This window comes from Watersipora subatra, chromosome 5 (genome assembly GCF_963576615.1).
Source record: "Watersipora subatra chromosome 5, tzWatSuba1.1, whole genome shotgun sequence".
Classification (NCBI taxonomy): domain Eukaryota; kingdom Metazoa; phylum Bryozoa; class Gymnolaemata; order Cheilostomatida; family Watersiporidae; genus Watersipora; species Watersipora subatra.
This window is the reverse complement of record NC_088712.1, coordinates 53,960,341-53,977,824: the sequence shown is the minus strand read 5'-3', so window position 1 is coordinate 53,977,824 and position 17,484 is coordinate 53,960,341. Positions and strand designations below refer to the sequence as shown.

Here is a 17,484-nt window from a genome sequence, read left to right as displayed (position 1 = left end):
TGCCTTCTTGTTGTTGGTGTTCAATTGCTGAGAAAATTGGGAATAATTTGTTTAAAAGGTTTTCATCAGCATCTTATTTATGGTTATGCAATTACTAGTTGTGAAAGAGTCCCAGCATATATTTTACTATAATTATTAGTGAGGGGACGATCAGAGAAAATCATGCAACTAACAAACTGTGTAGGTAGTTGAGCATTTTAATAAATGATGATCGAGTACTATTGTGACACTAGAGCAACATGTTTTTGTTTCGTTTTTCAAATTAACTCGATGAGATCTGCTTTATCACTTTTCTAAATGGAAGTTTCATTCCATTATAGAATGAATAAAATGTCTGAAGACAGTGAAGAAGTTGCAGCTGATATTCACATAGAAGCTGATGAGGCAGCTGAAAACATGGCCGCCAGAGAAGAGGATATTAGTAAAGGTGAAAATTTGGAGTCACTAACACTGGAAGAGCCATCAGCCTCCATTACTGATGGCACAGTTGAACCTATGAAAAGCATTGCAACAGACTCCATTGAACCGGTAGAACCAATTACAGTTGATGCAATGGAGCCAATAAGAAGTGTTACAATGGACTCCATGGAGCTGATAGAACCCAATACGGCTGATGCACTGGAACCAATAGGAAGCATTACAACGGACTCCATGGAACCAATAGAACCCATTATGGCTGAAGCAACGGAGCCCATAGAAACCACTGTGGCAGACTCAGCGGAACCCATGCACAGTATGAAAGTTTCTACTTTGTCAATCTTTTTCGTGCTAACATGTCTCAAAGCAACAATTATGAGCTCACAACAGGCCATTTCAAATCACTTTTAAATTATCATCTGTGATCTACATTTTCAGGCTGGGCAATCCATTCTGTTACAATAAAGTTAGTTTACTGGTTGCTTTTCTCACATGCTCTTTGTGCTTGGTTAATTTTTTATATTATTGATGTAACAGCATTAAGCACAGATATACTTCTTTAGACAGTGGATTTACTAGATAACACAACTATTCATGCAATATATTATTAACAGCTAGAAGCACTCATGTTTAGTCATCTTTATTTGTAGATATATTACAGCTTTATGTTGTAAATAGAATTAGGACAGTTGCAAGCCATACATGGCGGAGATGTGCATAGCAATAACAACAAAGTGTTCTTGTTTGAAACAAATATGCTATTTCAAGTTGTATTGTGAGTCGATTTACTGATACGTTGTTGATTTGAGCTCACTCAATAAGCTAGAAGCCTGTTTATGAAATTCTCTGTTATTAAAATTCTCTTAGATGAAATTACTGGTGCCGAACGAAACTCAACATTCCTGAAGGCTGAATCTCATTTCACTGAAGGGAGACTTGATACAGCTCTAGACTACTATTTGAAGTGTATCAAAGGAATTGAGCAAGGTCAGCTATGTAAAACCTACAGACGAGGTCAATTACATATACCTACAGACGAGGTCAATTACATATACCTACAGACAAGGTCAACTACGTATACCTACAGACTAGGTCAACTACATATACCTACAGACTAGGTCAACTACATATACCTACAGACTTGGTCAGCTACATATACCTACAGACTAGGTCAGCTACATATACCTACAGACTAGGTCAACTACGTATACCTACAGACTAGGTCAACTACATATACCTACAGATTAGGTCAGCTACATATACCTACAGACTAGGTCAACTATATATACCTACAGACTAGGTCAACTACATATACCTACAGACAAGGTCAATTACATATACCTACAGACAAGGTCAACTACGTATACCTACAGACTAGGTCAACTACATATACCTACAGACTTGGTCAGCTACATATACCTACAGACTAGGTCAGCTACATATACCTACAGACTAGGTCAACTACGTATACCTACAGACTAGGTCAACTACATATACCTACAGACTAGGTCAGTTGCATATACCTACAGACAAGGTCAACTACATATACCTACAGACTAGGTCAACTACTTATACCTACAGACTAGGTCAGTTACATATACCTACAGACAAGGTCAATTACATATACCTACAGACGAGGTCAACTACGTATACCTACAGACTAGGTCAACTACATATACCTACAGACTAGGTCAGTTACATATACCTACAGACTAGGTCAACTATATATACCTACAGACTAGGTCAACTACGTATACTTACAGACTAGGTCAACTACATATACCTACAGACTAGGTCAACTACATATACCTACAGACTAGGTCAACTACATATACCTACAGACTAGGTCAGTTACATATACCTACAGACAAGGTCAACTACATATACCTACAGACTAGGTCAACTACTTATATCTACAGACTAGGTCAGTTACATATACCTACAGACTAGGTCAGCTACATATACCTACAGACTAGGCCAACTACATATACCTACAGACTAGGGCAACTATGTACATCTACAGACTAGGTCAGTTACATATACCTACAGACTAGGTCAACTACATATACCTACAGACTAGGCCAACTACATATACCTACAGACTAGGTCAGTTACATATACCTACAGACTAGGCCAACTACATATACCTACAGACTAGGGCAACTACGTATATCTACAGACTAGGTCAGTTACATATACCTACAGACTAGGTCAGCTACATATACCTACAGACTAGGCCAACTACATATACCTACAGACTAGGGCAACTACGTACATCTACAGACTAGGTCAGTTACATATACCTACAGACTAGGCCAACTACATATACCTACAGACTAGGCCAACTACATATACCTACAGACTAGGGCAACTACGTATATCTACAAACTAGTTCGACTACATTTATCTAAAATCTAAGTCAACTACATACACCTACAGGTAAAATGTTTGGGTTAACAGTTGTTGGTAGGATATAACTATCTACTTCCAGGTTTGGAATGGAATATTTTCCTCTGCACAATGCCAATATGTTGTGTTGGAGCAACATTTGAAATCCATCCTACGAGGCTCTTTTCATTTGTCTTTAGCTAAATTAAATTATGTGTCTGTAGAATTGCTGGTCTTTTCCATTGGCATCAGCATTTATTTTTATTTTATCTTTTAATTGTAAGACTTCATCTTTTTTGTTACTTCCAACTGCCATATAGGATGAGCTGTTTGAACCTGATGGTAGATATCAAAGTTGTCCATTGTGAAGGTAACGATAGTCATATGGCCTGATTCAGGTTTCTTCAAATTTGTTTTGGTTATCATCATTTGGAAGAGTTTTTCCTTACTAAATCAGGCTAAAGACTATATTTAGTATCGTATCTTTACTTTGTGGGCTTTGTACTTGTGTGTATACCACACTAATCTTTGCCATAGTTGCCCTGAAAACTTAAAAATGTTTATACTTGCTGCCATCATTCTGGTTTAATGGTGTGTGGACATTAAAGTCCATCAGATACTAGACCTAATAGTAACCTTTGTGAATTGTTAATATTTTAATCACACAAAAACTTCAACAACCGTAGGGTATGTTATTATATGAAGTTATATGAAAGACAGTAGGCCCTACATATTAGTTGGCCTGACATTCTAGGGTCTGGCTTTCTCTACCTACCACAGTGCCTGCACAAGATAGCCGAATGCTATCACAGGAAAGACGAAGATGAAAAGGCCATTCAGTTCCTCAAAGCTGAGAAGATCTACTATGAAACAGCTCTCATCGATAGTCGACAGATGCAAGAAAAAATTGGTTTGTCCCATATTGGACATGGGAGATGATGGGCTTGTGGGATACTTGTGTATGGATTATATAAGTTGCATTGTGTACATGTGAGATGTAGTACTTGTGGAGATTTTAGCGTGTCAGATGCAGTTCATGTGAGGCAATGGATATGTGAGGTGATGGACATGTGCGATGGCATACATTTACAATTATGCTTATACTAGCGGAATGCCCGGCATTGCACTGGTATTAAAAATGAGCTTATCAACAGTGACAGGTAATGTAGTTGCCTACCACTTGCCATTAGCCTGGCACACTGCCAATGGCAAATTTGAGTAGTCTCGTTATATACAGGTTTTACTAATAAAAGCCGTGAGAGCAAGCATGAAATGAAGTTGCGCGTAATGGAGAGTGGTAGTGTATTTTAATCCACATAACGACATATATCAGCCAATGAATTCATTAATCTCGCGTAGCTCAATTGGTAAGATATTTGCCTGGGGAACAGGAGGTTCCGAGAATAAATTCAGCATGAAACGGTTATTTCATTCCTAAATTTTAATAGCTATAGCTGTACAAACCAAGACACACACACAAACCTTTAGATTTATGTATATACATGTAGATGACATTGTCATCATTACGCTGTAGAATTTCATACATCTAATGCAAGTAATGTAGTCCTGCATCAAATGAAAAGCCATGACTGTTCACTTTGGCTCAGAAAGTTCATTGGCAGTTTAGTGGGCTGTGAGAGATGGTCATGCGTGCCGATCAAGCACTGAGAGTAAGTGGCTGCCCAATTATATTCCAAAGTGTCAGGAAGTGGGTGATTAGTGTCTACCAAGATGAATGTCGCAAGTTCAAATACCGTATGATGCAATCTTTTTCCAAACCCCTAACCATAGTAGTCTGTAAATATTCAAGTACTCTCAAAGACCTCACTTCTCCAAATATGGTGCATGTAATTAGATCCAGAAGTGATAGCCGTGTATAGTTGTTTTTATATTTATATGTCACTGCTGTAGATGACCTTACAACCGGAGATGCCGATGTCGAAGTGGTTCGGGCTGATGAATATGAACGTTTGGCAAAATTATGCCTTGACAAGCACCAGTAAGTTGAATCTATATTGTTTCTAGTACACCGAGGTAGTTTATATAAATGCTCCCCCACAGTGCGTCTGCTAGATGTTGTGGTATCACATTATTATAAGTCAAATATTTATATATAAATCTCAGTGTTTGTCTGTCTGTTGGTCTGTCATTCGTGTGTCCAGTTATAGTGATAAAGTTTTAGCAACAAAAAATCCGGTTTGTACTTAATTTGAACTTGGAACCTTCAGGTCTGCAAACAGGCGCGCTAAACCACTAGACTTCGTGTCCATCCTGGCCATACTGATGAATAATTGTGAACATACTTATGCACCTGCTATTTTTTAATGCGGATTGTTTAAAATACTCATGCTTAAGCTAGCTTAAGCTAGCTTAAAGGTGGACTTGCAACAAAATTCACATTACATTTTTTGGTATCAAAATGTTCACCATGTCTTACTCTGCTGTGTTGTAGGTGCAAAATATGTGGAAGTGTGATTACAAGCTCTTAAAAGTGCAAAAACGAACAGTTAAAAAAACGGCCGTAGGTTGGAATTCCTTTATTTTGATGAAGTACTCAACTCGACGTGGTTATTGTTTTGACACCGTGAAATAAAAGGCCAATAAAAGGTTCGATATAACACTTCTCGTGGCATTAGTTTATGACAAACACTTCGGTTCTACCGAAAAGGCCATACCAAATATCGATGCTTGCTACTTTACAGTTTCGTTTCAGCTTGGTCTAATCATTTGGTCGTAATTTGATCATGTGACCCATATTTCCTGCCAAATGTTGCAAACAATTTCTGCAGCAATTTTTGGCCATCACAGGTGACAAACAGGCTCCTCATGGTCATCAGCGAATGATGTGCACTCCCTCGAGCTATGGTTAAAAAATTAAACTGATTTTTAGGCTAGATTTTGAGATATCAGTGCTCAAAGTGACACATTACAATGATGATGATGAAATAAACGCGTAATGACAATAGACATGGTTTTATTGAATGCGTGAAGTTTATGTGTAAAAATATTTTGATGAATGAGGTTGCATGAAAGTGTAAACAGAAGCACATTGTGTTAACTTATGTCACTTTTGAGCCGTTTTGGGAAGGGATTCCAATCTACGGCATTCTCATGATGGCTGCGATTAACTGTTCGGTTTTGAGCTTTTAAAAGTTTGTAATCACATTTCCACATATTTTGCACCTACAACACATAGTAAGACATGGGTAACCTTTTGATACCAAATAACTGTAATGTGAATTTTGTTGCAAGTTTACCCTTAAACTTAAGTTGTTCTAGCTTAAGTTACTCGAATTCGTTAGGTTAAGAAACTCAGCCTATCTGAAATAAATGTTCTATGCACAAACTTGTTCTATTACTCGTGCAATGTCGAGCATTCACCTAGTAGTATAATAAATGGATGGTTTTGTGTCCTGGGATGAAATATTTACACGAGTCCTTATTTTAACAGATCTAAAACATTGAATTTTTAAAAGTGATTTGATGGAAAAGCCATAGCCCGGATTCAAAACCATGAGTATGCGAGTGAAAGTTATTTATACCATGCCACCCTCAAGCGCAAATATTTGCGGAATCAAAAGAAGTTTTTGTGAGTCTGAACGGCACTCCAGAAATTGAAGTTGTTTTATCTACTTTTTGTGCTATTATTGTGTCAATTACGTTGTCCAATTACATGCTTGCTTTGGTTATGCCTAGCCGAAGCATATTCGAGTGGATTCGTAGTTGACATGTGCCGACAAATTCGCACCCTACCATTTCAATGATTCGGAGTTACGCTTTATTGACTTTTCCAAGACTAGCGATGTAATCCTCAAAAAAGAACTAGTTGAAGTAGGCTCACATTTGGGTCAGGGTCACTTTTCAATCCCAGCTTTGTACACCTGTTGCACTAACTCAGCCAGGATAGCTGATCAGAATTTTCTTTATTGTTAATAATTTTAATATCCCTTTATATTACAAAACATCAACAGAATTTACTACTTGCTATACAATTATTACTTTGAAGGTTGCAGGAACGATACTCGCTTTTAGTAAAAAAAAACTTTCTATGCTAGAAGAGTTAAGCGCGGAAAGATGTCGGCACCAGTGCAAATCTGCGCAATCGGAGGGTTCAGTTATTTAATCTATATAAATCTTATCGTTTGTCTTTTTGTTAATCCCTGTGTCCAGTCATAGCAATTAAAATCTAGCAGTGAAAAACCCCCATTATAAAATTCTTTGAATTAATTGATGCAGTATTTTCTTGGCTTTCAGATAATATAAAATTTACTGCTTTCAAAATAGTGGCTCCAGAGCTATGAAGTGCAACTTGCGTAAGTGATAGGACATTGGTTTTGTTTATCTGCCCAATGGATTAAAATTTATTACAGTTGGTATAGCAACTGTATCCTGTGACACCTTTATCTATACTGCGTAAAGATAATTTATAATTAGTATGAAATGTTCGGTTGCGCAGGTGTCAGTTGGCATTAGAATTTAGTGGAAAAGCAACAAAGTTGTACCAAAAGAATTACGGAGACGAGGATGCATCCACCCAGCGATGTTTAGACTTGTTCACGTCGGTTTATGCCCAAGTAGGCAAGGAAGAGTACACAGACAAGCTTGCTCAATATGAGAGTGAACCGCTGGAGCCCGAGCTTGCTGGTAATCTATGCATATGTGACTGACTCCATGCTTGTTATTCTAATAGTTTGATATAAGGATGCACCATAGCCTATGTTCTCTTTGAGTTCAAAACATACTACATAAATATTTAGGATTTTTATTACCAATTTACAAATGTAAATGGTTTAATCGATGCAGATTACAGACGTAGGTTACAGCGTTTACGGCAGACTTTTCTATTCAACATCATCGCTATTTCCTGTTACTGCCTTGGCGTGATTGGCCTGATAATTGTGTTTAAATGATTAGATAAAGATAGCAAGATAAAGATTTTAAAAATACAGTCATATTTCGGATAAAGATCACAGTTACATGCAAATGTTTTAACATAGAATATCATGTATATATATATACCTATTATAAATATACATTTAGGGTTTACTCTATGTATATTTAGGATTTACTATATGTATATGTATAGAATGTCATAGATTAGGTCATATATAATATTGTAATTCAATAATTTATAATAATTCAATTCTAAACGTAAAGCTTTTTTCCGGCATACCACATCCAAATTTTTTCAAAGTATTCCAGATTTATAAACTAGTTCATATGTACGCAAATATCATTCATCTTGTTTAATTTAAATTTTCCTGAACATAGCATTTCAACTGCAATAAAGTTTTGTTGATCTTATTCTTGCAACATCTTGGCAGTCAGATAACCTTACACATCAACAACAATCGTAAATGATAGATAGAAATCTCCTGAAAGCTCTTTGCTGAGTACATCAGTTTGTCGCTATAGGAGTTTCAGAGTCATTGCATCATGTCCGTACTTGGACAATAATACTTGTGTGATTAACTATTCTAGCTAGCCATAGCAGACCAGTTTACAGACTAAATGGTACTTAATTATTCAAGTAACTTAATCTAGCATATTCTGACTGCTCTTTTAACCGTTTCTGTATAAACTAGTTGACATCAGATTTTCACGAAGTTTCCATAGAGTGATAGCGTAGCGACACACCTCCATATGGCGCTGCAATGCCATCATGAAAACAGCCATGTTGTTCAGTGTTGCTATTTACAAGCGAAACGTCCATTCGATGCGTCATCTTTGTGTCATGGGAATGGCCTTAGCGACCAACAGCGTCGCAATTGTTTATGCTCATAGGTCTTGCTTTCCAGCTCTTTCACTTGCAGAAAACTTTGCTGTAGAAATGCTGTAATGTCTCTGTTTTTACTTGAGACACAAGGCGTCACACAACCATGGCTGTACTACAGTGCTCTATGAAAAGATGATCTACAGGTCGGCCCAGCGTAGCGCTTCGGCACTGGCACCCCAGGTGTCATTACACTGTTACTACGAGGAAACTTAATATACAACTTGTTACTATGTAAGTTATTTACTGCAGCATAATATTACTGTATATTACTCGATGGGGGCTAACAAAGTTCTCTGTGTATTGCAGAGATAGGCAGCAGTAGCGAGGCTAAGACCACAGTCCATCGTAGAAGGATTTCGGCTAAAACTGATACATTGGCTACACAAAGTACCGTTCCCCAAGACAACACCAGTTCTTCTCCACAAGTAGTACCAGGTTAGATTATGGTTGATATTCTGTTGAAATCTATTTTGTAGGCTAGGGTTTGTCATAGATAGGAGCATCGGAGGGTGTGCATCGGAGGGTGTTTTATTAGTAATGTTCATTAGAATATGTATGCGCTCCATAAGGTTAATATGCATTATGTTATACAGAGTGATATATTACTAATACATAGTGATATATTACTAATACATACTGCTATATTACTAATACATAGTGATATATTACTAATACATAGTGATATATTACTAATACATAGTGCTATATTACTAATACATAGTGATATATTACTAATACATAGTGATATATTACTAATACATAGTGATATATTACTAATACATTGTGATATATTACTAATACATAGTGATATATTACTAATACATAGTGCTATATTACTAATACAGAGTGATATATTACTAATACATAGTGCTATATTACTAATACATAGTGATATATTACTAATACATAGTGATATATTACTAATACATAGTGCTATATTACTAATGCATAGTGCTATATTACTAATGCATAGTGATATATTACTAATACATAGTGATATATTACTAATACATAGTGCTATATTACTAATACATAGTGATATATTACTAATACATAGTGATATATTACTAATACATAGTGATATATTACTAATACATAGTGCTATATTACTAATACATAGTGATATATTACTAATACATAGTGATATATTACTAATACAGAGTGATATATTACTAATACATAGTGATATATTACTAATACAGAGTGATATATTACTAATACATAGTGATATATTACTAATACATAGTGATATATTACTAATACATAGTGCTATATTACTAATACATAGTGATATATTACTAATACATAGTGCTATATTACTAATACATAGTGATATATTACTAATACATAGTGATATATTACTAATACAGAGTGATATATTACTAATACATAGTAATATATTACTAATACATTGTGATATATTACTAATACATAGTGCTATATTACTAATACAGAGTGATATATTACTAATACATAGTGCTATATTACTAATACATAGTGATATATTACTAATACATAGTGCTATATTACTAATACATAGTGATATATTACTAATACATAGTGATATATTACTAATACAGAGTGATATATTACTAATACATAGTAATATATTACTAATACATAGTGATATATTACTAATACATAGTGCTATATTACTAATACAGAGTGATATATTACTACTACATAGTGATATATTACTAATACATAGTGATATATTACTAATACATTGTGATATATTACTAATACAGAGTGATATATTACTAATACATAGTGCTATATTACTAATACATAGTGATATATTACTAATACATAGTGATATATTACTAATACATAGTGATATATTACTAATACATAGTGCTATATTACTAATACATAGTGATATATTACTAATACATAGTGATATATTACTAATACAGAGTGATATATTACTAATACATAGTGATATATTACTAATACATTGTGATATATTACTAATACATAGTAATATATTACTAATACAGAGTGATATATTACTAATACTTAGTGCTATATTACTAATACATTGTGATATATTACTAATACATACTGATATATTACTAATACATAGTGATATATTACCAATACATAGTGATATATTACCAATACATAGTGATGTATTACTAATGTATAGTGATATATTACTAATACAGAGTGATATATTACTAATACATAGTGATATATTACTAATACATAGTGATATATTACTAATGTATAGTGATATATTACTAATACATAGTGATATATTACTAATACATAGTGATATATTACTAATACATAGTGATATATTACCAATACATAGTGATATATTACCAATACATAGTGATATATTACTAATGTATAGTGATATATTACTAATACAGAGTGATATATTACTAATACATAGTGATATATTACTAATACATAGTGATATATTACTAATGTATAGTGATATATTACTAATACAGAGTGATATATTACTAATACATAGTGATATATTACCAATACATAGTGATATATTACTAATGTATAGTGATATATTACTAATACAGAGTGATATATTACTACTACATAGTGATATATTACTAATACATAGTGATATATTACCAATACATAGTGATATATTACTAATGTATAGTGATATATTACTAATACAGAGTGATATATTACTAATACATAGTGATATATTACTAATACATAGTGATATATTACTAATGTATAGTGATATATTACTAATACAGAGTGATATATTACTAATACATAGTGATATATTACTAATACATAGTGATATATTACCAATACATAGTGATATATTACTAATACATAGTGATATATTACTAATACATAGTGATAAATTACCAATACATAGTGATATATTACTAATACATAGTGATATATTACTAATACATAGTGCTATATTACTAATACATAGTGATATATTACTAATACATAGTGATATATTACTAATACATAGTGATATATTACTAATACATAGTGATATATTACTAATACATAGTGATATATTACTAATGTATAGTGATATATTACTAATACAGAGTGATATATTACTAATACATAGTGATATATTACTAATACATAGTGATATATTACCAATACATAGTGATATATTACCAATACATAGTGATATATTACTAATGTATAGTGATATATTACTAATACAGAGTGATATATTACTAATACATAGTGATATATTACTAATACATAGTGATATATTACTAATGTATAGTGATATATTACTAATACAGAGTGATATATTACTAATACATAGTGATATATTACCAATACATAGTGATATATTACTAATGTATAGTGATATATTACTAATACAGAGTGATATATTACTACTACATAGTGCTATATTACTAATACATAGTGCTATATTACTAATACATTGTGATATATTACTAATACATAGTGATATATTACTAATACATAGTGATATATTACTAATACATAGTGCTATATTACTAATACAGAGTGATATATTACTAATACATAGTGCTATATTACTAATACATAGTGATATATTACTAATACATAGTGATATATTACTAATACATAGTGCTATATTACTAATGCATAGTGCTATATTACTAATGCATAGTGATATATTACTAATACATAGTGATATATTACTAATACATAGTGCTATATTACTAATACATAGTGATATATTACTAATACATAGTGATATATTACTAATACATAGTGCTATATTACTAATACATAGTGATATATTACTAATACATAGTGATATATTACTAATACATAGTGCTATATTACTAATGCATAGTGCTATATTACTAATGTATAGTGATATATTACTAATACATAGTGATATATTACTAATACATTGTGATATATTACTAATACATAGTAATATATTACTAATACAGAGTGATATATTACTAATACATAATGATATATTACTAATACATAGTGATATATTACTAATACATAGTGCTATATTACTAATGCATAGTGCTATATTACTAATGCATAGTGATATATTACTAATACATAGTGATATATTACTAATACATAGTGCTATATTACTAATACATAGTGATATATTACTAATACTTAGTGCTATATTACTAATACATTGTGATATATTACTAATACATACTGATATATTACTAATACATAGTGATATATTACTAATACATAGTGCTATATTACTAATGCATAGTGCTATATTACTAATGCATAGTGATATATTACTAATACATAGTGATATATTACTAATACATAGTGCTATATTACTAATACATAGTGATATATTACTAATACATAGTGATATATTACTAATACATAGTGCTATATTACTAATACATAGTGATATATTACTAATACATAGTGATATATTACTAATACATAGTGCTATATTACTAATGCATAGTGCTATATTACTAATGTATAGTGATATATTACTAATACATAGTGATATATTACTAATACATTGTGATATATTACTAATACATAGTAATATATTACTAATACAGAGTGATATATTACTAATACTTAGTGCTATATTACTAATACATTGTGATATATTACTAATACATACTGATATATTACTAATACATAGTGATATATTACTAATACATAGTGCTATATTACTAATACATAGTGATATATTACTAATACATAGTGCTATATTACTAATACATAGTGATATATTACTAATACATAGTGATATATTACTAATACATAGTGCTATATTACTAATACATAGTGATATATTACTAATACATAGTGATATATTACTAATACATAGTGCTATATTACTAATGCATAGTGCTATATTACTAATGTATAGTGATATATTACTAATACATAGTGATATATTACTAATGTATAGTGATATATTACTAATACATAGTGATATATTACTAATACTTAGTGCTATATTACTAATACATTGTGATATATTACTAATACATACTGATATATTACTAATACATAGTGATATATTACTAATACATAGTGCTATATTACTAATACATAGTGATATATTACTAATACATAGTGCTATATTACTAATACATAGTGATATATTACTAATACATAGTGATATATTACTAATACATAGTGCTATATTACTAATACATAGTGATATATTACTAATACATAGTGATATATTACTAATACATAGTGCTATATTACTAATGCATAGTGCTATATTACTAATGTATAGTGATATATTACTAATACATAGTGATATATTACTAATACATTGTGATATATTACTAATACATAGTAATATATTACTAATACAGAGTGATATATTACTAATACTTAGTGCTATATTACTAATACATTGTGATATATTACTAATACATACTGATATATTACTAATACATAGTGATATATTACCAATACATAGTGATATATTACCAATACATAGTGATATATTACTAATGTATAGTGATATATTACTAATACAGAGTGATATATTACTAATACATAGTGATATATTACTAATACATAGTGATATATTACTAATGTATAGTGATATATTACTAATACAGAGTGATATATTACTAATACATAGTGATATATTACCAATACATAGTGATATATTACCAATACATAGTGATATATTACTAATGTATAGTGATATATTACTAATACATAGTGATATATTACTAATACAGAGTGATATATTACTAATACATAGTGATATATTACTAATACATAGTGATATATTACTAATGTATAGTGATATATTACTAATGTATAGTGATATATTACTAATACATAGTGATATATTATTAATACATATTGATATATTACTAATACAGAGTGATATATTACTAATACAGAGTGATATATTACTAATACAGAGTGATATATTACTAATACATAGTGATATATTACTAATACATAGTGATATATTACTAATGTATAGTGATATATTACTAATGTATAGTGATATATTACTAATACATAGTGATATATTATTAATACATATTGATATATTACTAATACAGAGTGATATATTACTAATACAGAGTGATATATTACTAATACATAGTGATATATTACCAATACATAGTGATATATTACTAATGTATAGTGATATATTACTAATACAGAGTGATATATTACTAATACATAGTGATATATTACTAATACATAGTGATATATTACTAATGTATAGTGATATATTACTAATGTATAGTGATATATTACTAATACATAGTGATATATTATTAATACATATTGATATATTACTAATACAGAGTGATATATTACTAATACAGAGTGATATATTACTAATACAGAGTGATATATTACTAATACAGAGTGATATATTACTAATACATAGTGATATATTACTAATACATAGTGATATATTACTAATGTATAGTGATATATTACTAATGTATAGTGATATATTACTAATACATAGTGATATATTATTAATACATATTGATATATTACTAATACAGAGTGATATATTACTAATACAGAGTGATATATTACTAATACATAGTGATATATTACCAATACATAGTGATATATTACTAATGTATAGTGATATATTACTAATACAGAGTGATATATTACTACTACATAGTGATATATTACTAATACATAGTGCTATATTACTAATACATTGTGATATATTACTAATACATAGTGATATATTACTAATACATAGTGCTATATTACTAATACATAGTGATATATTACTAATACATAGTGATATATTACTAATACATTGTGATATATTACTAATGCATAGTGCTATATTACTAATACATAGTGATATATTACTAATACATAGTGATATATTACTAATACATAGTGATATATTACTAATACATAGTGATATATTACTAATAAATAGTGATATATTACTAATACATAGTGATATATTACTAATGCATAGTGCTATATTACTAATACATAGTGATATATTACTAATACAGAGTGATATATTACTAATACATAGTGCTATATTACTAATACATAGTGATATATTACTAATACATAGTGATATATTACTAATGCATAGTGCTATATTACTAATGCATAGTGCTATATTACTAATGCATAGTGATATATTACTAATACATAGTGATATATTACTAATACATAGTGCTATATTACTAATACATAGTGATATATTACTAATACATAGTGATATATTACTAATACATTGTGATATATTACTAATACATAGTAATATATTACTAATACAGAGTGATATATTACTAATACTTAGTGCTATATTACTAATACATTGTGATATATTACTAATACATAGTGATATATTACTAATACATAGTAATATATTACTAATGCATTGTGATATATTACTAATACTTAGTACATTTTTCACACGAACAAAAACCTATCATCAGACAAAAACACAGAACTAGAATTGCTAAAAATGGAAGTTGTCCTATGCTGCATGAGGTATATGGTAACTCATGCAGCATAGGACATGAGTTATCATATACCTCATGTCCTCATATACCTCAAGATATACAAAAAATGAAACGGTTGTTTACTGACTTTCGTTAACGGTCAATGAACAAAATTAACAAATAAGCCAATGTCTGAAGCCTATGAAACAAAACTTCTATCAAAAGTTGTTTCGTTTTGTAACTTGAAAGTTTCGTATGTAGAGTCTTTGGTAAGTAAATGTTCTACTAGCTCTCCAGATTCTTTTGAAAAGTAATGGAATACACGCACTGTATGCTGTCGGGATCATGAGGGAGTCAAGCAGTTATTTATAAAATGAGTCGCATTATAAAGAGATTTATCTAGTGCTTTAACATTGATTGACATGTTTTGCAGATGGTGTGGAAAAAGAGATGTCCTGTTGCTGCCTGGGCATTCTCTGGATAACACTTGTAGTTTGCAGTATCTTGGCTATCATCCTCTTCAGTGTTGTCTACTGCAAAATGACTCCTACTTCGTGGACCTGTCACTGGGTGAGGGTACAGTACCGATCATTTGCGGAGCAGATCGGCTTCATCGCATACAAGCTGAGCAAGAAAGGCCACTGAGTGGGGAGTGTTGAATGCATCTCTCAACTCACTATAGATTGATTGTTATTTGTAGAAGTACTTCTTCCTGTTACTTGTGATATAACAGTGTCTCTGTTTTAGCTGCTAAAGGAATTACTATGTCTTTTATTGCTGCGTTTGTAGATTATCATTGTAACTACATTGCTAGTTGTCATTCACTGCCTTTTTTAACATCCCTGTTTTGTCAAATGATGCCCAAATTCATAGCTAATTTGCTATCATTGGTTTTAGAACTGATTTCCAATCTTTTTTTATATGTCAGTCTTTGTGGTTTTACATGTTCAGTATCCGTCCATCTGTTTTCGTCCATTTATATGTCCTGTTGGATCGAAATGTTACAGTTTCCTGCATAATGCGATAAATAAAATGTTTCTGTAATTTTATACTTTTAAATATTAGCAAGTTATCATAATAAAGTTTTCTAAACTAAAGAATGTCAATTGGATACAGCCATAGTATAGCTGTGTTTCTCATTTTTCTGGTTCACACATTCCCATTTGCTGAATTCAACTTATTTATGCAGTCCATAAATATGCACCTACATCTGTACACCTATTATCATTAAGCTTCCAGATAGCTGCACTTTTCCTGTGATCTAGTAGTCTAGACCACTTGACCTGTGACCATCAAGACGGGGTTCAATTTCCAAAAAAGTCACCAGTAGTAACAGAAATGGCATTACTAATACACATTGCTGTAATATATCACTATGTATTAGTAATATATCACTATGTAGTTACAGATTGTAAATTTTCAAATGTATTCTCTGTAAATGTCTAAATCACAACTGGGGCTGATCACAATGTCTCTTATCATTAAAACAGCCTCTGCTTGAGGAGC

At 30.8% G+C, this 17,484-nt stretch overlaps 1 protein-coding gene across 1 annotated transcript; it reads left to right on the top strand.

Moving 5' to 3' along the window:
• Window positions 1-325: 325 nt before the first annotated feature.
• LOC137396708 (uncharacterized) lies at window positions 326-17,066 on the top strand. The gene is made up of 7 exons (XM_068083022.1): window positions 326-733; window positions 1,285-1,404; window positions 3,560-3,715; window positions 4,717-4,804; window positions 7,262-7,449; window positions 8,888-9,016; window positions 16,412-17,066. Exons 1-7 carry the CDS (start codon window positions 331-333, stop codon window positions 16,621-16,623), a joined length of 1,296 nt encoding a protein of 431 aa, XP_067939123.1. The 5' UTR covers window positions 326-330; the 3' UTR covers window positions 16,624-17,066.
• Window positions 17,067-17,484: the final 418 nt, after the last annotated feature.

Excerpts from the sequence above, each read along its gene's own strand:
- LOC137396708 (XM_068083022.1), top strand. The coding sequence starts at position 331 with ATGTCTGAAGACAGTGAAGAAGTTGCAGCTGATATTCACATAGAAGCT. Across the intron at positions 4,805-7,261 it reads TTATGCCTTGACAAGCACCA|GTGTCAGTTGGCATTAGAAT; the intron begins GTAAGTTGAATC and ends TCGGTTGCGCAG. Across the intron at positions 9,017-16,411 it reads TTCTCCACAAGTAGTACCAG|ATGGTGTGGAAAAAGAGATG; the intron begins GTTAGATTATGG and ends CATGTTTTGCAG.